The sequence below is a fragment of the Porites lutea genome, chromosome 10 (assembly GCF_958299795.1).
Source record: "Porites lutea chromosome 10, jaPorLute2.1, whole genome shotgun sequence".
In the NCBI taxonomy this organism is placed as follows: Eukaryota; Metazoa; Cnidaria; class Anthozoa; order Scleractinia; family Poritidae; genus Porites; species Porites lutea.
In genome coordinates, this window is record NC_133210.1 from 27,704,983 (window position 1) to 27,726,645 (window position 21,663).

General features: G+C 37.4%; 1 protein-coding gene across 5 annotated transcripts in view; it reads right to left on the reverse strand.

Moving 5' to 3' along the window:
* The window catches only part of LOC140949506 (uncharacterized), a 34,879-nt gene that overhangs the window by 6,303 nt on the left and 6,913 nt on the right, over window positions 1-21,663 (reverse strand). For all 5 annotated transcript variants that reach the window (XM_073398666.1, XM_073398664.1, XM_073398665.1 and 2 more), the window contains 7 exons: window positions 13,343-14,047; window positions 11,173-11,358; window positions 9,621-9,677; window positions 4,877-7,230; window positions 1,827-1,943; window positions 538-639; window positions 92-178 (listed from right to left, as the gene is read on the reverse strand). In XM_073398666.1, the coding sequence (XP_073254767.1) occupies window positions 92-178; window positions 538-639; window positions 1,827-1,943; window positions 4,877-7,230; window positions 9,621-9,677; window positions 11,173-11,358; window positions 13,343-13,982 (3,543 nt within the window). In that variant the 5' untranslated portion in view covers window positions 13,983-14,047. The remainder of the gene's footprint in view (window positions 1-91; window positions 179-537; window positions 640-1,826; window positions 1,944-4,876; window positions 7,231-9,620; window positions 9,678-11,172; window positions 11,359-13,342; window positions 14,048-21,663) is intronic.

Here is a 21,663-nt window from a genome sequence, read left to right on the forward strand (position 1 = left end):
TCTCTGACGGACAGAAAAATAAAACTGAATTAAGTCAGAATATGCTTCTGATACAGTAAATAAACTTAAACAAATGAAGCTGGTGACTAACCAGTTGCAGTTCCATCTCTGATTCAGATGATAAATCAGGAATGAGATCAGGCCTTTCATGTTCCGACTCGGTGTTCCTTTCAACATCCTGCAACAAATAAGAAAACATTTCTTAAAGTGCATATCACCCTGGGTTTGTTAAAAATTTTAACGAATTCTATGCGACTTCAGCTTTAAAACAAGGTACAATTTGCGGGAATCGCATAAAACTAACGGCCTTTATGCCCAGTTGAAGAGTACGAAATTTGCCTATTTGAGCTGGGGGAGGGGGGGAGGGGGGGGAGGGGGGGGCGGGGCGTGTACGGTGCGGCTATACGTAGGCTAGCGGAAACAATGACGTAATTTAAGGCATTGTTCTTACTTCCTCCCAGTTTGTTGTAGCTTCTGCCTTAACTCCTCTTCTATCGATCTCTTTCTATTGTACTCTTGAATAAACTGTTGACTCACCAAAGGCTCTCCAGCGTAGGAAATTGCAACATCTTCATCTTCAGCCCCTTCGAAGCCTCGCGTAGTTGGGTTATAATTTTCGACTTCGTCTTGGAAGTTTTGCTACATATTCGGTACAAAAAATTGCATTCTGAGCAATCAGAATCGACACTTGACAAGTTTTCCAAGTGAGAAATCTTATTTAGACGGAACGCAGACGTCGGTTCAACGAAGACTAAGCAACGACCGACGGCAACGAGAACGGCAAAAAGAAATAGGTTTGGATTAATAGCAAAACAACCGAGCTTTTTTTTGCGCGTGCATGTCGCTTTTGTACATTTCTTTGCCGTTGGCCGTTGTTGCATAACTCCAGAAAAGATTCACCAACATTTCACAAAATTGAACGACAAAGAATGAAAGCGATGAATGCAAACACGGAAAACGTTTTCTATTGCTTAAATGGCTTATATAAGGAAGTACCCCTCCCCCTTCCGGGTTTCGCTTAAGATCCCTTGCCCTTACAAGCATACCACACAGAAGTTACTTTTTTGTAAGCGATCTAACCACATTTTTCTACAGTGGCTCCAGAGGTCCGTTCTCGGAATTAGGTAAGAAAAAAATCCTCTGGCAACCAGGGTAACATTTTTCATGAATTTGAAGGAACGCAATCGAGAGTTTCTATTAACAGGTCCGATGGTTTGAATTTTAAGAAATACAGAATACCAGATCGGACAGAGCGGTTGAAATCGACCCTAGAACTACACTTTACTAATTCCCTGCTATACGGGGCTTTTAACAAATTACTTGGCCCGGGGAGCGGGGAAATTAGCGGTGATTTAACACCAAACCAATGTTAATTTCCCCGCTAAGTCCCGGGGGCCGGGGGGCCGGAGTTTCAAATGACTGCTGCATAAACTTAAACAAACGGAGCTGGTGACTAACCTGTTCCTGTTCAATCCTTTTTTTAGATGATGAATAAGCTTATTAATTTAACTGTAACCGACAAATAAGAACCTGCTTGATCTCGTTTGGCCAACCTGGTTCTTCTATTGTTGGGTATTAAAGAAGCAAATTTCTGCCAGCAGGTTATTAAGCCACAAGGTTCTTACACGCGGGTTTTTACTGTATTAAAAACTAACTCAGTATCACCAACTCGGAAATCCTCCGTAATGGCGACTTATAAATGAAGGCTCTTGAGCGTATTTGATTATCTCCGACAGACAGAAAAATAGAACTGTTGACACAAACACTGAAAGTCTTACCAACATTAATTAATAAACTTTCACAAAAATAGGTGAGTGATGACTAACCTGCTCCTGTTCATGCGCAGATTCAGGTGATGAATCAGGAAAGATGTGAGGGAACTCGCTCTTCCAGTAGTTCTCTGATGGCCATTCATGTTCAGGTTTGGGGTTCCCTTTACGATCCTGCAACAAAATACAAAACAATACTTAAGACTACCCATCTCCCTTTAATAAAGTGTGGACGTGTAAACATTTCAAAACCTTCATTTTAAGTCCTATGCGATTACAGTGACCAACGAAAGACAATTGTTAATATGAAAACAATTTTGACAAGATGTACTAAGTTCAAAACAAGCCTCGCGTGCCGAAAGCAAAGATCACCAGTCAAAACTTGGCCTATATAATAAAAGGCAGTTTGTGACTGCATGTGACTACTGTTTTAGCTCTGTAGAATATATTGCAATAAAAAGGGAATGAAAATTGTAGGAAACGATAGAAATTCAGATTGTTTATCCATAAAAATACTATCTTTGCTCTAGAAGGTATATATTTTAAAAACATCAACAACAAAACAAATAAGCAAACAAAACAAAAACGAAAAGAAAACAAAAAAGAGAAAGACAGAAGGAAAAAAGAAAGGGTACTGAGCAGGATTCGAACCCGGCACCTTCTCAAAAATTATACGAGCACAAAGTTAATCTTTTAAAAACAACTGACAAACTATTTTTAAGCGTCTTTACAATCATTTGCTGAGAGAAATTTTTCCTAGCGAAGATTTTGACTTCTGAAAGTGAAGAATGATCATCGCAGTAAATTTTCCAATTTAAGCAATTGGAAAGAAGAAGCCTGAAAAAAAAAAAAAAAAATCCCGTAGAAGCCCTAATTTTTTTCAGGCTTCTTCTTTCCAATTGCTTAAATTGGAAAATTTACTGCGATGATCATTCTTCACTTTCATCTACAACCGCAGTTCAAAAATGAATTATTTCATATACTTCACATCATTTTGACTTCTCTTGCGTGATAATAAGGGATGTGGGGGAGGACCCTCTCTCTCCGGCGTTGCGTGACATAGAAAGAGAGAGAGGGGGGCCAGAACTGCACTAGACACACGGTGGTTACGCCTTCTTTGTGTGGCATGTCGGTGTAGAGGCGAAGCGCTAAAGGTCAAAAACTTCCTTTACCACTAACTTCAAGAAACGAGTGTTACCCGTCGCCAATTTTTAAACCAAGTTTAGGGAGGAGGGAGATTTACCCCCCCTGTACCTCTCCCCTCTCGCGGGATTGAAAAGAGAAACATTATCATTATCAAGGCGCACGTACAAGAAATTCGCATTCAAAATAGTGGAATCAAAATCAAAATTAGCAAATCATTTTTCTTTTCTTTTGAAAATATACACAGCCTTACAAAATTCGCAGATCACAGTGTATTTTTTTGCAGGCGGGAATTTGTTACGTAATAAAACAAAGGCGGGAAAATGTCATCACGTGAAAAATCATTCGAGGTAGATTTAACCAATCAGCTGCCGTTACGTCACTAGGCTTTGAGTGACACTGTTTGTTGTTTTTGTACTTTGTTTAGTTCGCTCTTCAACGGCAAACTGTTCAGGATGAACTCAACAATTAATAAGAAAACATCAAGGAATTGATACTGGCAAAAGACAGGGATTTATCTCTTTTTACTCAGGAATATGCTAAGGAGTTGTTCGAAGCTCAAGGAAACATCATTTATAAGGATATTCAGTGCCGTAGCCAGACCAAACGGCCAACCGAGGCAGGCGGGAGTTGCTAGGGGGGTTCGGGGGCATGCCCCCCCCCCCCCCCCCCCCCGAGAAGTTTTGAACTTTAGTCTCTCGGAAATGCGATTTGCAGCGTTTTCTGGGCCTTTCGGTAACTTTTTTTCGAGTTAATTTAAGTGGAATTTAAAAAGCAATAATCAGAAACAAGCTACATAATCTGGGTGACCGTTAACCTCGTCAATGGTTTTGATCAGTATTTGTTCAAAAAAAATTTGAGTTAACGTACGTAGCCCCTTGAGATCGATGATATGGTAATTTTTTCATAGTATATTGACTGAATTGCTGAATTCTTTGTAACATCATGATGCGTTAAAAATATCCGATGATCGCTTATGTAAAATAAAAATGATCGGCGAAATTCGTCAAAATTTTACCGAGGCGAGTGCCTCGGTTGGCCTCATACTAGCTACGGCGCTGATATTTCACGAAAGCCCAAAGCTCGCAGGATTTGATTTGTATGGCGAGTGTTCTTGGAAAATTGAAAACAAACTTATGCTATTTACGCGATGAAAATCATGCAATGGACACTTGTGCTATACAGTGGAGAACAGCGAAGTGTTTACCTGTAAGGAAAATTTTTTTGGTGTTGCTTTCAACCGTTGTCTCTAAGATGCAATTTTTTTGTGCGGGTTGTTATTTCAAAAACCAACGCTTCACCGAACTGCAAGGACCAGTATTTACCAAAGAAACGCTCAAGAACTAACAAAAGAACAGCTATAAAAAGACTTGTTTGTTTACTGGACTTTCAAAAGAACTTCTATCGACTTAAACTCTTTTTATAGGAGCCTTGGACGATAAATGTGAAAATGTGAGTTCAATGTGTTTACTCTTTGCTAATTTGTTTGAATTGAACATGAACTGAACATCTTTCATTTGCTTTTATGATTGTTGTTTGTTACTTCATGAAAAGGTATGAATTAAAATTGATTCAGAAATTAATACTATGGAAATTATGTGCTTTTGTTTTACTAAAAGTTCTTGTTTTCAACCAATAATATCACTTTACGGCTGCTTGAAGATACGAAATTTCTCTTCTTGTGTTCAACTCCATGTTTTAATATCAGCTAAAGTTACTTGTTCTTAACGTTCTCAGTTAAAACATTTTATGGAGTTAGTTTAATCAGTTAAAAGAAATGAATTTGAAATGATACTTTACTTTGAATCTGCTAAAGTTTGTGATTTGATTTCAAAAGCAAATCTCGTGTTTTGTCGAGTATAAAAATGACAAAGAAAGGAAAATGGCGAAAGGCAAGAGTTGAGTAGAAATAAACTGTAAACAAAGAATAAAGAAACAAATTGCGATAAAATTGGAAAACTTACGTGGTAGGATGACACCAGTTTAGTGTTGTTTCCGTGCTGCTGTACAGCTGATGTGAGATTCATCACCTGCTGTGGAGTCATCTTCACTCCTTCAAGGTTCAGTGCCTCTAGGTGAGGAGCGCAGCTGAGATGTTTTATCAAGCTGTCTACTCCTGCACCCAGAAGAGGATTGCCTGACATGAGGAGCGACCACAAGTTTGGAAGATCTTGTTCAAATACTCTGCTGATGAACTCCACAGCAGGTGATGATGTTACATTGATACCCTTGAGTGATAATCTCTCCAGTTTGTGTGTTGTTGGGATGCTCCTCAGTAGAGACTCTGTTACCTCAGCATCAAACACTTCACCGAGTTTACCAAAAACCCATATCACGTGTGGAGCGGTGATAAACGGCATCATCTCACTCAGCTGTTCCACTTCTGACCTGTTCAGGTAAACATCAATCCACCGAACCCTGGAGAGACCATGACGCTTTGAACAACAGCTGCTGCTGCTCTCTTCACTTGACTCATCACCATTCATGTTTGTCTTCTTTGTTGTCTCTTCTAAACTAACTAACGCCTTTACCATTTTAAAAGGAAGAGGATAGCCACTAATTTCATCTTTTACAATTTTAAAAAAATAAAGGTGAGTGTTGTTTTCTTCTTTCATTAAAAAAAACTCGTCTACTCTACGCCATGGAAATACATTCAAAAATTCTGATGCTTTCTGTTCTCCTGTTCTACTAACTATAACAGCGTTTAATTGCTGTACTAAACTTATTAAATTATTATAACTTTGCTCTGTATACCGGCCGCTATTAGAGAAAAATATGTACATAGGTGAAGCGGTAGTTTTAACAAAATTTTCCTTTACTGCAACATCTAGCTGGTCTGGATTTAAAATGAACAAAACACCTCCTAGGTTAGAAAGAAAAGTGGGGAAAAGTTCTGTTCTCGTGTCTGCTGAGCAGTAGAAGAATAACTGTGTACATAGAGTTAGAAGATTTCTTTGTTCATTAGACAAATCTTCATCTGACGGTGCTTGGTTGTCGAAGCTGTACTCTCCGTCTTCCTTCGCCGCCATTCCCAACAGATGACTCAAGATCTCGAGCGCGGCTTCTTCTGACATTTCAGCAGTAAATTTAAAAACTTCATTCAACTTGAAGATCTTTTCAATTGAGTCGACTTTGAAAAGGGAATTGTTTTTACTTTCTTGAGATAACAGTTTTTCTTTTAGAAATAAAGAAGCCAAAAACTCCTGCATGGATTTATGAATGAAGTGCACGGCTTTGCACGGGTGAAGAGCGGACATGTTTAGAAGCTGAAACAACCCGACCTCGATCAGTTTCTCAGTCAAAACGGGATCCGGCAGTTTACTGAGAGGAAAATAAAGTAAATCTTGTAGAAGTGCGTCAAAGGCTAGTTCTCCTACTTTACAGAGTTCTTCTTTGTGGTCGTCAACTTTTACCGCCGGCTTTTTTTGTTTTTCAGACATATGATTAAACATAGTCTGTAGAAACTGAAAGTACACCATCACCCGTGATGAAGGTAGTCCTTCACGATCCTTTTCGTTCCAAACTAACAACAACATTAAAAGTAAAATAGGTATTTTTGCTACATCTTGCAGGTCTTGTTGCCACAAGTATTTAAAAAACTCTGCAACATCTTGATCATCTTTCAAGAATCTACGAGCGAACTCTTCTTGTCGCCTGTGGTCAAAACCGTCGATCTCAAATTGAGCATCGCTGGAACTTTTCAATCCCTCTGCTTTCATGTCTCTAGATGTTATAATAACACAACAATCCCTCAGCTGCTTTTTCTCCCAGATTTGAAGGACAGGTGATTGGCTTGCTGCGCTGTGTACGTATTCATCGTAGCCGTCCAAAATAAGCAACACTTTTTCTTGGTGGTAACGAACGTAATCATACAGGTTGTCAGTGGAAATTGGGCCATCACTCGCAAGAAGATTAGCAGCGCTCAGAATGGCTGGGACATCGTTGAGGTTACAAACATCGCGTAATTTGACCAAAAGTACGAGATCAAATCTTCCTAACTTTCCTTCAACTCTGTGCTGGGACCAGTCGAATGTAGCTTTCTGAGTAAAAACGGTCTTGCCTATACCTGGTCGTCCGTGAACCAAAATGCGCTTCGGCGTATGATTAGGTCTTCCGCCGTCAAAAATGTCGGTGTAGTGTTTAAGTTTCTTCTGTGTTACTCCGCTGGGCCTCTTCTCATCCATGAGCCAAGACAACTGGGTGTAAATTTCATCTATATGAACGGCAGAACTTTGGTCCCACGGAACGATTTTGACTTTGCTGTTGGTTTCATAAATTGATCGCAGCTGTTTCTGGCACTCCTCGAGGCAAAGAGAATCTGTGAAAGAAAATTTTACGTTCCTTTTTTTAAAGAATTGTTCGTTAATAACTTGATATCTTAATAGGCGAGGAAAGTTAAAGGAAGATAGTTGACGCACAAAATATAGGCCCTCATTTATATAAACTGATCAGATCACCAAATATAAATAAAATTTCCATATTTAAAAACAAATTATCCTTAACTCTTGATACACCAACAGAAATGTAAGGGACTGTTCGTTATTTATGCCTAAGGGAGGGGTCGGTGATTTTCAAGGAATTCAGGCATATGAAAAATTTACCCCTCCCCAGAAGTGGATATTTTAAAAAATTACCCCCCCGTTTATGTGACAGGCCCAAAATGTAACCCCCCCCTACCCCCTACCCCCTCCCCTCAGGATGCGACGTGCCTCCGATTGCGAAATTGCGTACAACACGTGTTCTGGCCGGTTGCTGATAAACCAAAATCCATTGCAAGGTCATTTGTGATCGTACAGTATGGAAGCTCTAAATGAGGAAAACGAATTTGCAGGGCCGGTGTTAACTTGGGCCCAGAAAAGATCAGATTTAAGAGAGAAGTCAACGGTAGGAAAGTTTGTAAGGAGCTCATTGCAAGGATTGAACCACGAGGATGTACTTCTGAAACTGGAGACAAAAATTATAAACAATGCTATTATTAAATATCAGATTGCATGTAAAGGGATTTAATAAGTTAATATATATTGGAATCTTTAAATAACGCTACTCCACGTCACGTTTTCTTGGCTTTTCAAACTATAAAGACCAGGCGCTTTGTATTAAAATAGAATTCTCGATACAGAGTTCAACTTTTTAAATATGTCTGCAAAACGGCTACACAAGTGTTGAAACAACAGTTTCTAAAAGCTTAACCCCCTCCCTTATTTGTATTTTAAAAAAACACCCCCCCTTTTTCATTGATTTTGAAAATTTTACCCCCCCACTCTAAACACCGGCCCCCCCTTAGGCATAAATAACGAACAGTCCCTAAGTAACAGTGCATGTATATATCAGGGCTCTAAAACACCAGAATATAGGGTAGGAATATAAATACGACGGTCGAACGTAGAAGGAATGCTCTTTATTAATTTAGTTATCTATTCTATTTTCTTCTTTTTCACCTGCATATACACACTGACTTTAATAAGGATGGGGAGTTAACTAGAAAATCTATAGAGAATATTACACGGTGGCGAGAAGATATGAATTTTATGTTCGAGTGGCAAGAACAATATCTCACGAGTGAGCGCAGCGAACGAGTGAGATATTGCTCTTGCCACGAGAATATAAAATTCATATCTTCGAGCTAACGTGTAATATTCTTTTTATTATATAAACATACTGATGACGGCGTTTATGATGATTTTCCGAAGATTTCCGACCACCTTCCGAAGATTTCCGAAGATTTTTCAAATTGTCCCGAAGACCAGACGAACGTTCCCGAACATTTTCCGAAAATTTCCGAAGAGGTCCGAAGATTGCCGAAGATTGCCGAGCACTTTCGAGGAAGACCCGAAGATGTTTCGATGATACACCAACGAATTTAAGTACAATTTAAGAGACAAACCTGATGTCAGTGAAATTATCGATATCTTCACATGTAAAAATATCGTATTTTTACGTGTGTTCAGATACCACATTTCTCGGTGGTAGAAATCCTTGTAAAACACTGCAGTTTATATAATAAAAAAGTTTATTTAGCTTCCCAGCTCGCAGTTATTATTTCTCTTATATTATAAAGTTATAACCTAGCACAAATTTCAGTTATAAAAAAGTTAAAAATGTAATTTGCCCATGAGCTAAAGAAAGAATTATTAATTATTACAATTACAAATTATGAATATGGCGGGATGGGCAGCCTTGGCCGAGTAACATTTATATGTAAATGTCTTTGAAGACTGCATCGGTAAAGCAAGTGTAAAGGGGCGTTAACCCACAAAGAGAGGTTCAGGGAGGAGACACCAATAGAGGGCTACCTCTCCAAAGCTGTTAGTGACATTTGTGGTTGAGCACTAAAAATAATTCTTATTTTGTATAACTGGCCTCGGGGATTAACGCAGGTTAAAAATACCTTAGCAAAATTCTAAGAGAAAAACGGAACGAGAAAAAGAATTTGTAGCCTGAATTTCAACCGATTACCTCGAGTTGAGAGGAGAAAACGACTCAAAGCAATCGGATGAATTTCAGGCTAAAGAATTTGGCGCTTAAAGTATCACATCACACTTCTTCTTTGCTACTTATTTCTGAAATAAATATAAACAACTGCGACAATAAAGTTCATTTTGTATTGCAATATAACAAACGATAAAAGTCATTTTCATATTAAAGTAAGCGTGTTTAATCTACTGTACGTCTGGTACCATTTCTGCTTTATAATGGATATAATAGTACCTGGTAACTCCTCCTTAGTGGCCGTAGAGCTAGAGGGCTGTTTCCTTGCTGACGGGTCTGTGAGTTAAACAAAATAGAATAAAAACTGAAGTGAGACATTTAAAACAACAGTTATTCAAACGTATTTGGGAAAAATGTTTATCAATCTGTCAGTTTTCTTACCACTCACATTTTAATTTCTGGGACTGAATAATAAAGTTTCAATAACAAAAAGCACTGAGCAGCTTGTCTTGGGACTGAAAGCTTACATCTTAGCTTTTACTTAATTGTGGGTGATACTGACATTTTAATTCACTAAAGGATGCCTGGTTGCAGTGTGCACAGTTTTAGACAATAAATGTTTCTTTTAAACTTGGTTACGCAACATTTCTCCTGCACATTGAGTTGACTCTGAAAGGCATCTAGTAAGCAGTTACAGTTGAAAAACATTTTCAAAACAGGAAATAAGCCCCCCCCAAATATTTACTGGACCTTTCAACACCATAGCTATCAACCAATCAGAGGGTAGAGTTCTAGGATGATCTTAAACCAGAAAATAAAGCCAGCAGTGCAGAGAGCTTACTGGTTAGGGTTCAGGGCTGTCGCTATGGTTTTAAGTTCCTGAGTAGGGAATAGAACATCCTGGAAATTCTTTCGGTCCTATTTTCCTTTTATTTCCTATGAAAGTAACCAAGGGTCATCCTCATAGCAGCCAGGGGAAATCCATGCCTGCTGGCCCTTAGTGAAATCCCTGTAATGTTGGTTGCTAGTGTCCTCAGGGCGTGGTGGGGGAAGGCAGGGGAGAAGGAGATACTACCCTATTAAACAACTGAGGTGCTACTCAAATAAAAAATTCAAGAAGTATCCCTAGAAGGTATAAGAATCTTGCTTTGTCAGCATGGAAGAAATTCATTTTAAGCTCTATAAAAGGTACCAAAAGGAGGAGAAGATACTCGACCCCTTTAAAAATAGCACAACTGCTTTGCTAAAAAAAATTAAAGATAACAGGGGTGCTTGTCAAAAAAAAAAAATATAAATAAAAATCATCCCTAGAGGGTAGCAGAATCTATTAACAGAATCTAGCTTTGTGGGCGTGTAGGAAATTCATTTTAATGCCTAAGAGGTACCAAAAATTACTTGAGTAACGAAATAATTCCCACCCAAACTTACAGGCACCTAACAGATACCACTGAAGCTCGAAACAAGTGTTATTTTAGACTTTAGGTCCCTAGGTATGCACTTGCAGAGTACCAACCCACAAATCTTACTGCTTAAAATAGTATGATGAGCAGCCGGTCAATTTTATCAGGAAACATCTCCCTCCTGTCCTCCCGACCAATTTCTTCACCTTTTTCTCATAATTTTTCTTTCACCTATGTTGTAGTTTCCAACAGTTGTGAGTTGACAAAAAAAACATTGAACTCTATCCTTTTTCAAGTTTATTGTGATTAATAATAAGATTTGAAAGTTATGGCTAAGTATTTGTAAATCAACCTCAGTACTGAACCATAAACACTTCTCCTGCACGAAAAATTAATTATGATATGGTTTAACTAAAGAACATGTCACCTACCTTCATAATGAGGCCATTGCTCAAACACAAATGGATCCTTCAACATGTTGGACACAAGAGAAGCTGCCATTATGCATGCATGACTCTCCCAAGACTTTTCTGCAGGGTTGTTACCATCGGCAAAGTGAGAAATACCTTTTACAATCACCCATTCAATCTTAAGATCATGTGCTGCAGCAAACAGGCCTGGAAAAAACAACAAAAAATGATTAAAAATTAAATTTCAATACAAAGAGAGATCAATTTATGCAAATAGATCCCCTTAAGTGAGCCTCACAGCCAGGGTTGATCAAAATATGACAACATAAACAGAATTATTTACCATGCAAATGGGTAGGCAGAAATGATGATAGTGATTTTAAAAGGCAGATATAAACAGCATAAATAAAATAATACAAAACAGGACAAATAAATAGGATCTTAGTAGAATTTAACTTTCCTTCTGTATTTTATCCAAAGGAAAACATTACTTAAAATGCTGTCCTCCAATCAATCGTTTATGCATAATTTAGTATAGAAAAATGCAGCAAATTAAATAAACATCAGCTATTTCGAGAAACATTGTCGCAAAAAGTGCACACAACAATCCTGAAAGGTATATGTGGGTGGCTTTGAGTTCACTGTACATGTTCTTCAAAGAAATTTGAAACAATGGCACAAGAGTTCATGGACATAACATGTTTGCGAGTGCTAAAGGAAAGCAACAAAAGTAGGTTCAACAGCTACTGTTGTCAAGAACAGTGTATAATTTGATCATATCCCGTGCTACCTTTCAGGACTGTCACGTGCACATTTTCTCCGACAACCTTTCTTGAAATACATGTAGCTGTAAACATCATTGTCCAAACCTAGAACTGATCTCAACGGATCAGACTGAAAATAGGATCACAAGAAATAATAACCAGCGCCTCTTTATACACCTTAATATACCTTATTGGTGAAGGTCAGGGACAAAGTGAAGCAAAGTTTGTTTTACAATAAGAAAAACAGCACAACAGCAAGACCCCAAACCTGGACCTCCAGATCTAAAGCAGGGGCATAGCATCCTTAACGCAAATGCAAACGTGTGTACTTGAGAAATTAAGAGACTTTTTTTGAAGATTTTCTGTTATAAGTAAAGGCATTTGTAGTGTTGTGACTTGACTTTAAATTGTGCAGATTTGTTGCTGCCTGTCTCGCTGTTATTCAGCATTGTTTTTGCACATAAAATATAACAGTTTGAGAAGAGGAATGTGATAAATTCTAAATATTCTTAAAATGTTTGCCTTCATGTGATCCCACAATACACCGCGTATTCATGAAAATTGGAAAAGAATTGACCCTTACTGATCATCATTCCGTTTAAGATTTATCTGGAACGTTTTTGCATTCAAAAATTAGGTTTTCATTTTTTAGTTTCTCTCTCTCTCCATAAATGTTGAAAAAGTCTATCATCAAAGACTACTTTAATGTCCCTCAACTGGAAAATCATGGACCACACCATGTCGACGATAATCCACGTAAGCTGAATCAAACTATTAGGTGCACACTTTCTGTTTGGCACGGTATCAACAAGAATTTTGCCGGAAGTTCACTCCTTAAACAAACATAGTGTAGTATGTTTTCAATGACAAACTTTACAGATATTCAGTACAACTGAAAATACATAAATGCTGACTATCACTTATTGTTTGTTCCTTTCCCGTGCTAATGATTGAAATAAGGGAATTAAAGAGAAAAACGCAAAAGTCAGCAAAGGTAAGCATGCGGAAAATTTACATGAACATGCACATTGCCACAATTCTTCGAACCGATGCTTTTAAACTTGATTAAATTTCTGCCCACAAAAAAGGCACCTTGTTCTGGTTAACGTCATTCCTGTCCCAGCTCAAAGAAGAACGTTTTAAAAGCCCTTTTTGATATCACGTTCTATTGTAAACAAGTCTGAAACTGCCAATTATGTATTAAAGGGAAGCAAAAACGTTATTAATTTGTACGAAGTTTTTAAAATCATATAGTCCCGTGTGCGTACTTGTCAAAATGGTCACGCTTTGCTCCTGTGAAGTTTGCAGTATTCACCACTAGGCCACCATGCCTCTTGTAAGAACACAAAACAAGAGAGAAAAGAAGTCATTTATCAGGGAATAAAATTTATTCCCTGATAAATGACTTCTTCTTCTTAATATCTTACCTTCACCACTGATTTCAACTGCAGTAGCTTGAGTAAAATAAGACATGTTTTGCTGTTTAGCACTGACTGGGTTTATGCCACTTAAAATCTCCCCATTACAGCAGACCTGAACTATATGATCTTCTGGACATTTTAATGGAGGAATCCAACCATAATCTGCATGCCTGACAAGGTGCAAGATATCTCTTCCCACTGGGGTTTTGAAGGCTTCAGTTAAAAGCTTAGAGGAAACAACCACGTCACCTAGCTGTAACTTGGTGACTTCTGGGTTCAACCCACCACAGCAGCCAACAGAGAAAACAGCTTTGGGTCTCAGTTCCACTACGGCATTCTTAACAGTAACCAGCGAGCCATCCGGAGCAGAAGAACCTTCAGAACATTTTATCAACGCAACTTTTAGGGGCACATCTCTACTTTCACCCATGTTCCCAAAGTACACATATCCAAGGTTCTTGAGGTAGCTTTTAAAGGCATTTCTCAAGTATGTAAAACAGGCTAAGAACTCACAGTCATCCACTGTCAACAAAAGAATGTCAATTGGAAGATGGACTTCATTCCAAGGTTTTAATGTGTTAGGAAGATCACTTTTCTTGGGAAGTTCTAGGGTGAGTGAAGGTGGAACATCTGCCATATTCTTCATAGCATTATCTCCTTTTCCTATTAAGCTCTCGGTGCTGTGCCACGGTGTTGTGATTAACAATTTCTCTAAAATGTCAAAAAGTAAGATCACAAATTAAATTTAAGTTGCACAATAGGTTAGAAAGAAAAGATTCTAAATCAGCACGCACACACGCTTTGGGATCTGACAGCTTTATTTACAACAAAAACACTTAGATGCAAGTAAATAAACCTGAGAGAACTAATCAAAACAAATACTTAAAACTACAGTCAAATCACGGGACGGGACGAGATGGGAAAATTTGTATCTGCACTTTGCCTATAATCTCGCTTCCATGATCTGCTTACTTATGCTATAAAATTTGTGTATACCTGAGGAGCTCTGCTATTACAACTAAATTTACAAAACTTTATGGCTATCTGATTTGTTACTTAAAATCTTGTGACTATATATCAGCTATATTGTTAATAGTATTTTTACATCCTTAGTGTATTTCACCGATGGCTAGTTAAAGCCCACAAGACCTTATGTATGCTACTTTGGGGGGTGGTCTAGATTTATATTAATACAAGTATCAGTATCCACATTGACAAAAATCTCTTCCTCTCACAGATATGTTTAATTAACTCTCCTGTAACCATACACCCTTAGGACCAGAAAGTGCATTTGCTTAGGAAAGGCATCCACTTAGGGTCATTTATCTGAAAATGAGCCACACTGACTTCCCTCTATGTGAAATTCAATAGGACAATAAATATTGCATGATGACATCATTTCACTGCAACTACCAGTATCCCTCAGTTTGTTGTTTTCTAGTGCAAATTAGGACTATTATTTTTTAAAACTCAGCGGGATTGAGAAGTTTACATAAGAAAGTAAAAAAAAAATTAATTCTGGAAGTTGAAGTCAAATGTTATTGTCATCGTGAATGTGGCCCATTCCTACCAATCAATGCTTCTCGAACATCAAAGTGAAAACAACTTCTTAATGTGAGCATTTTAACTTCCTTATTGAAACTATCAGATTTTTGCTGTTAAACTTTTCTGCAAGGATAAATTAAGTTGGTAAGTGGGACGGAAGAAACAAATCCCAGACTGAGCTACTGACATTCTGTCTGAACTTAATACAAACCAGAATCCACTGACTCTCATGCTACTCTAATTCATTACCTTGCCCAATATTATTACATCTTTCTAGCCAGAAACAAGTTGGACACTCCTAATATGGAGGTTTTCATTGTCCTCCTTGGATCCAAAATTTAATGTGAAAGAGCAATTGAAGTAAAAAACGGAAAACACTCCAAATACAGAAATAAGTGGACCTATGTAGTGCATTTCTGATATGCATTGTGACTTTTTAAAGATAATAATGTTTTCTACAAATGAGGGCTTTTTTGTTTTCTTTTATACACACCTTGTGACATTTAGAATGCAGAAAATAAGGAAATTAAATGGGAGTGCTCATGCTCATATTTGAGATGGACTCTGCTGATAACTCGAACCCTAGCTTAAATCTCGTGCTAACTTAAACCAAAATTGATTTCCCTTGGATTTTCTTCACAAGTTTACTGTAATTTTACCCTCAGCAACTTGAACCCTTGATAACTCGAACCTTCCACTAACTTAAACTAATTTTTTTACCATTCAGGTCATTTCTATACAATACTACCCTGCCCTTCAATAACTTAAACCATGTTTTAAGTGCATGACTATGAACTGCAGTCCAAAACATCAAATTTCTCTCAAAACAATCGTGTATTCTTTCTCTTCAAACCTCTTTAATTTTTGGTTGGTCCATTTCAAATACAATCTTTATAAGCGCTGTATTGATTAATCATGCTTTGTTGCTCAATTTCTATTTCAAAATATAAATCTTACCTTATTCTCACTTCATTTTGCAGGTACTAAATTTCATGAAAAATCATGAGCCATATTTCACGAGTATGTAATCGTATGATCTTTAAGGATTTATACGGATTTTTAGATTTAGCAAGTATTAAAAAATGAGTTCTAAATCGCGGAAATTGCACTTTAATAATTGCAAAATTACGTGAGAAAAAGGCACTATTGGAGCATACACTTGGCCGTCATGGTATCATGCATATGTGAGGATTTTTCGTGTCCGGCACATGTGACTGTCTTAATGTTGTTAATTGTTAAGGGTTGGTTGAAATAAGTGAAAATAGACATTGCTCATTTCTTTCCTTGGAATTCCTGACGTAAATTGCAGCAGCTCTCCGAATAGCGAATGCACACGACTACCAAGAAATGTTATGGACTGGTTTCAAGAGGCAAATGAACGTGCGAGTGAGCTCTCACTTTGTTCCCCCTACCTTGCTTCCCCCCACCATCATTCAAATTTTAAACCAGAAGTCAAGATATTGCAGCACACTGAGTAATTTTCCTCTCTTGCTCCATATTAAACTGTTTTTCCATTTTAATCATTTTCAATTGAACTAGGGGATTATTTTAGTCTCCTTTCTTCCATTTCCCACACGGAACCCACCAGCTCACAATATTATAGCTAATTTTCACATGAAAAACCACATTAGGTTGCGGTGGCGCAATCAGCTAATATAATTAACTCAGAGTCTGCTCTGATGGATCACAGGGGAGTTGGTTCAGTCCCTGGGTATTCCAAAACTGATAATATACACGAAAAAATTACCCAGTTCTGATTGGCTGAGAAAGGAATACAGTTCTTCTGTTACACAAGTGCAAATTACAAATAGTTTCTGATTGGCTGAAAATACAAAAGAAACCACCAAGAACCAAAATGGCCATGGTTTTCCGCAAACGACGATTTGATTTTGTACGCAAAGCAACAATAGGAAAGTTATTAAAAAAATATTCCTTAAACCCGAACACAGTAAAAAGTACATCTTTCTGGCTAAATGTATTGAAAATGTAGTGGTAAGGGAAAAATATTGAAAAAATCGAGGAAAATGAGCCTGAGAAACTAAAAAACAAGCTACTTATAACAGACTACGCTAAAGTAAAAAAATAAAGAACAAAAACGGTGGCAATTTACCACACGCAAGCATGACAGCTACACTTTTCAGGCATTTAGATGAACAAAGATACAAGTTTTCCATAATAACAACAGGTATTGTGTGATTCCAGAAAATATCCATATCCCCCCACCCCCCCACGGATGGTCGATTTATTATTTAGAGAGCCACAAGTTTATTAGCCCCAGCTATTTTGTGTTACCCCTTATAAAATAAAGTCTTTACTTACTTACTTACTAATGGAAATTCCTAAGGGGTGGGCAGGTAAAAGGGTAGAAATTTCCGAGGGGTATGGGGGGTGCCCACGACAAGAATTTTCCACAGGGTTTTAAAAGCGATCGATCATACGAGACATACTTAAGTATATGTGGACTATTTTGATTTGTAGCACAACAAAAATCAGAAATAGATGCCCTTTCGAGAAAAAACTTAAAGATGTAACGGTTGGTCCGTCCAACGTTTGACTTTCACGAAGTCTTTAAATAAATATCATCCTTCGGGCAAATTGATCGCAATTCTCGGTGCAATTCTCAACAGGTCCCTTGCTTCTCCGGGAATAAATTTTAGCGCATCAATAATGTCGAACATGTATCTAGATTGTGGACTCAATTGCAGATTAGTCTGATAAAAACTTAGGCTAATCGAGCACCAACATCGTCTATCTCGGCACTATATTTCTCGAGCTTTGTGTAAACAACTTAACGCAAATTTCTGTTGACATTCAGGGAGCTCATCGTGACAAAGCGTTGCGTGACGACCCAAATGAGAGCTTTGCTGTATTTTATTATTGACTTCTTATAAAGTATTGTTGAAGGCAAGCTGTTTGTTGCCAAATCAACTTTTGCCCGAAAATATTAAAAATTTGTTTCTTCTTTGTCGAGGACACTTTCGATCACGTGCTAGGCGTTGAAATAGATCATGTTTCATCGATGTTCATTTCTGAATGTGAATCGATGCAAATATGCCACCGCAAAATGAATGTTTGCATATTTTAATGTTCTTTTATAACCCAAATAAGTTTTTTTGTAAAATTTCCTGAAATTTGTTGAACTGCAAGTGTAATTCATTCAAAGTTAAAATTAATATAACAAACATCGACTTTGTGGTGACTTTAGGACCCGAAGCTGAACATTTAACACTAAACTTTGTTTGTAAGTTAGTTTTTTACTAGATCCGTTTTAAAATTTGAATATCTTCACACAAGTTAATGTTAAATCAATAGTTAACTTTGACGTTATGCTGTAAATGTTGCATTTGAGATGAAACTGACTTAGACTAGACGTGTACATCATTGAAACTTAATTACGGTATGAGAAATCAACTTTAGGACCAGAAGCTGAAGATTTACCGATAAACTTTGCCTGTAAGAAGATTTGTTTTGAAATTCGAAAATGTTCACATAGTTTAGTTTTATTTCAATGAATAGTTCAAATTTGAAGTTATGCTGTAAATGTTTTCTTGAGATGACATAAACATTCTAATCTCTGCTTTTGAGCCTCGTGTGTTTCGCTGGATGGACTTATAAAAAAGAGAGACTGCTCATTATCAAGTGGGCTCCACTGCGCAAGAAATACAAATTGCCTTGAAAAAGATTACAATTAAATTAAATTAATAGGTCAAAGATTATAAAAACCTGTGTCTTAAGATGAGAACAGTTAATTTTAAGGGTACACAGTCAATAATCTCTAAATGTGGCAAATAAAGGCTGTGAAAAAGAAAATAGCAAATTCCTGGGGGGTGGGGGGTTATACATGACCCCTCTGAAACAGAAATTCCGAGGGCGTGGGGGGGTCTAATCGGAAAAACCATCCGTGGGAGGGGTATGGATATTTTCTGGAATCACACATTTCAAGTCACGAACATTGTTTGTTGGAAGAGAAAGGTGTCATGTGATTACCTATACAAATTACTACTTATTCCTTGAATAAATTAAAATACTTATTGTAGCCAAAAGAACTCGAGGTGATCTCAAGGTATCTCAAAGTAATTCCAGTCTCCCTTCATCAAATAACCAACTCAAACTGAAAACTCACTGACTTTGCATGCCCAATCTTGTGACAAAAAAAGCACCTTTGGGACATTCCTGAGCATTGCAAATCCTTTACTTTGTGCCTTCAGCCAAGTAATAAGGTACATGATACTTGCATTTCTCCCAAATCTCATTACCTTACTTCTGGTTATATTTGCTTTGAACTCCTGATAATTTGAAAACCCTTGATAACTTGAACTGTTTTTGATTTCCCTTGAAGCTTCAAGTTAATGGTAGTTGACTGTATGATGGGTGCTAATAATTATTTATTTTTTCTTTAATACTACCTGTCCTTTGCCAGTTTATGCTCAATTACAGTTTCTCAATTTGTACGGGCCAAAAAACCCAATGTAGCAAGCACTCTTGCATATTGAGGAACTTTTTCTCTCTACATTTTTTGTATGTAGTAATCATGTACTGTTTTCCTAGAGGTTGTTGCCAAGTTCACAAAACCTAAAGCAAAAATTATTTTTTCAATAATGCTGACATTATTTATCCATAAGTTTTACATACCTCCAACAATGAAAATATGTTATTTTTTTGTCTATATAGCAGGAGTACTAGAGTTTGGTGCCATTAGGCCTATTCTTTTTAAACTCAACTAGTGTCAGCAGCATTCTGTGAGCATGTAGCTGTAAAACTAGTTTATTCTCCTACGTGAAGGGGACTCAGACTGTCGAGAATTAAATACCATTATAGATTGGTATTGTAAGAGAATGCCTTTGTTAGTTGAAATGAAATTCAATCAGTCCTTCACTCTAAGTCTTGGTTAACCATGCAAATCAACTGAAATAAATGGCAAAAAGTAATAATATTGTTACATGTATATAAATGCATGGGGTTGTATGGAAGTCTTACGCAAATGAACTCGTCAAGACACTGGGTAGAGGATCGCTGATGTATTAAAATGACGGACGTCCGACATGGAGGGTAACTTAGGGTTAGAGAAGAATGTGCTAATTAAAAAAGGTCAGCTATAAAAAACTTCGGTGGAATCCTCTAATGAAAAATTCTTATGCCGAAGTCCTTAAGAGTGGCTTTCCGTAAATATCGACCCACGGTCGGCACAAGTTGAAAATTTGATTTTGCTCATATTTGGCTCATCGATAACCCTTAATGAGTAATGAAACATGCCGTAGTTAGTTTTCCCAAATAATGTGTTCTTTTGTTAAAATTCAAGAAAACGCATTTTGCCAGTTCAGAGCTCAAAATCCACTTGCGGTACAGCGAAATTTTACGCAAATTCCATTGACTCGTACGTCAAACCCCAATGATTTCGCAGCCTTTGAAGAACACGAATAGTTTTTATGACCCTTTCTTTATTATAAGGCGATAAATGTGTGAAAGCTGTAATAATTTTGTGGCCAAAAAGGTATTGTTAAAAATAGGCCCTATTGACAATTTCTGCCGTTCAAAATTATAGGGATAAAATAAAGCAAATTTTTACAATGCGCTATAACTTAAAATTTCGCAAATTGACTTTCTACTGCTTAACTAGGCCCCAGTCTATCAGAAAATCGAAACAAATCTCTGGGCAAACGATTTTAAGTAGCCCGCAAAACGTTGAGTTCAACCCTAATTTTGCAAAAAAAACCCGCGACATTGCCGTGGTTAAAAATAGCGTTACACGGCCCGTCACGCCAGTGTTACCGATAGATATGCTTTAAACAATTTACTTAAAGGCAGATTAAAAGCCAGTTCGAAATTAAATCTTTCAGTAAACCTATTATTCTCATTGATTGCAGCATTTTCTTCAGATACAACATTTAGGGTCCCTGGGATAGCGTCACATACTTTCATGTTCAGTATCAGAGTGGCGATTTCCCTCAAAAAATGGTATATAAACAGAACAAAATCTAAAAACTAAAACTGATTACTGAATGAATTTTTGCATTGAGAGATATTTGCGAATTAAATCATCGCCAATCAATGTCATTTGGTTTATAAAAACTAATTTCCTTGAAGCAATTTTAAAGAATAAAAATATTTTAGACTAAGTATTGGTGCAATAGTTCTTTTCGAAGTTTTTACCCTTGCGGGCTTTCAAAACTGAAAAAAAGCTACGTGGATGGCCCAAGAGGAGCATATACTTGTATGACGACGTGTGTGAATCATGAGGCTACTGCTTGACTATGACCCATTAAAAAAACTAAGAGGACTCTTTGGTGCTTTGCCAGGCTTACCATAAACTCAGTTTCGGATTGCTTTCGATGTTTCAGTGGAAAATTCCTGAAACAAACGAACGTCTGAAAAGGCAATCGCCTTTTTTCCTGGTTGGAAACTTCCAGTCTGAAGTTCGGATTTCATGTCTTCAAACCTTTTTTGAATATTAGTTTCAGGCTTTCGCGGCCGTTTTTCATTAAACGAAACTGACTTAGGAAAATGGTAAACGCGATTACCGAACGGAATCAAAATTAATCAGTCCTGAATTCTCCTCACCATTTGCCCAAACCGTGAAGTGACCAGTTTACCAATGTAAATAGTAGAAAAGCCTTGATGCCAAGAGCCTGCGATAAAGCTTCCTCTCATCGCTATCTGCTGCAAGGGACGTTTCGTCAAAGAGCAGTGCGAGGCGGGTGTATCGCAGACTATGCATCATATATCTTAAGTACTTTGAGGGGCCTTGTTAAGTGCATAATAGATCGTAGCAATGGCAGATCGTT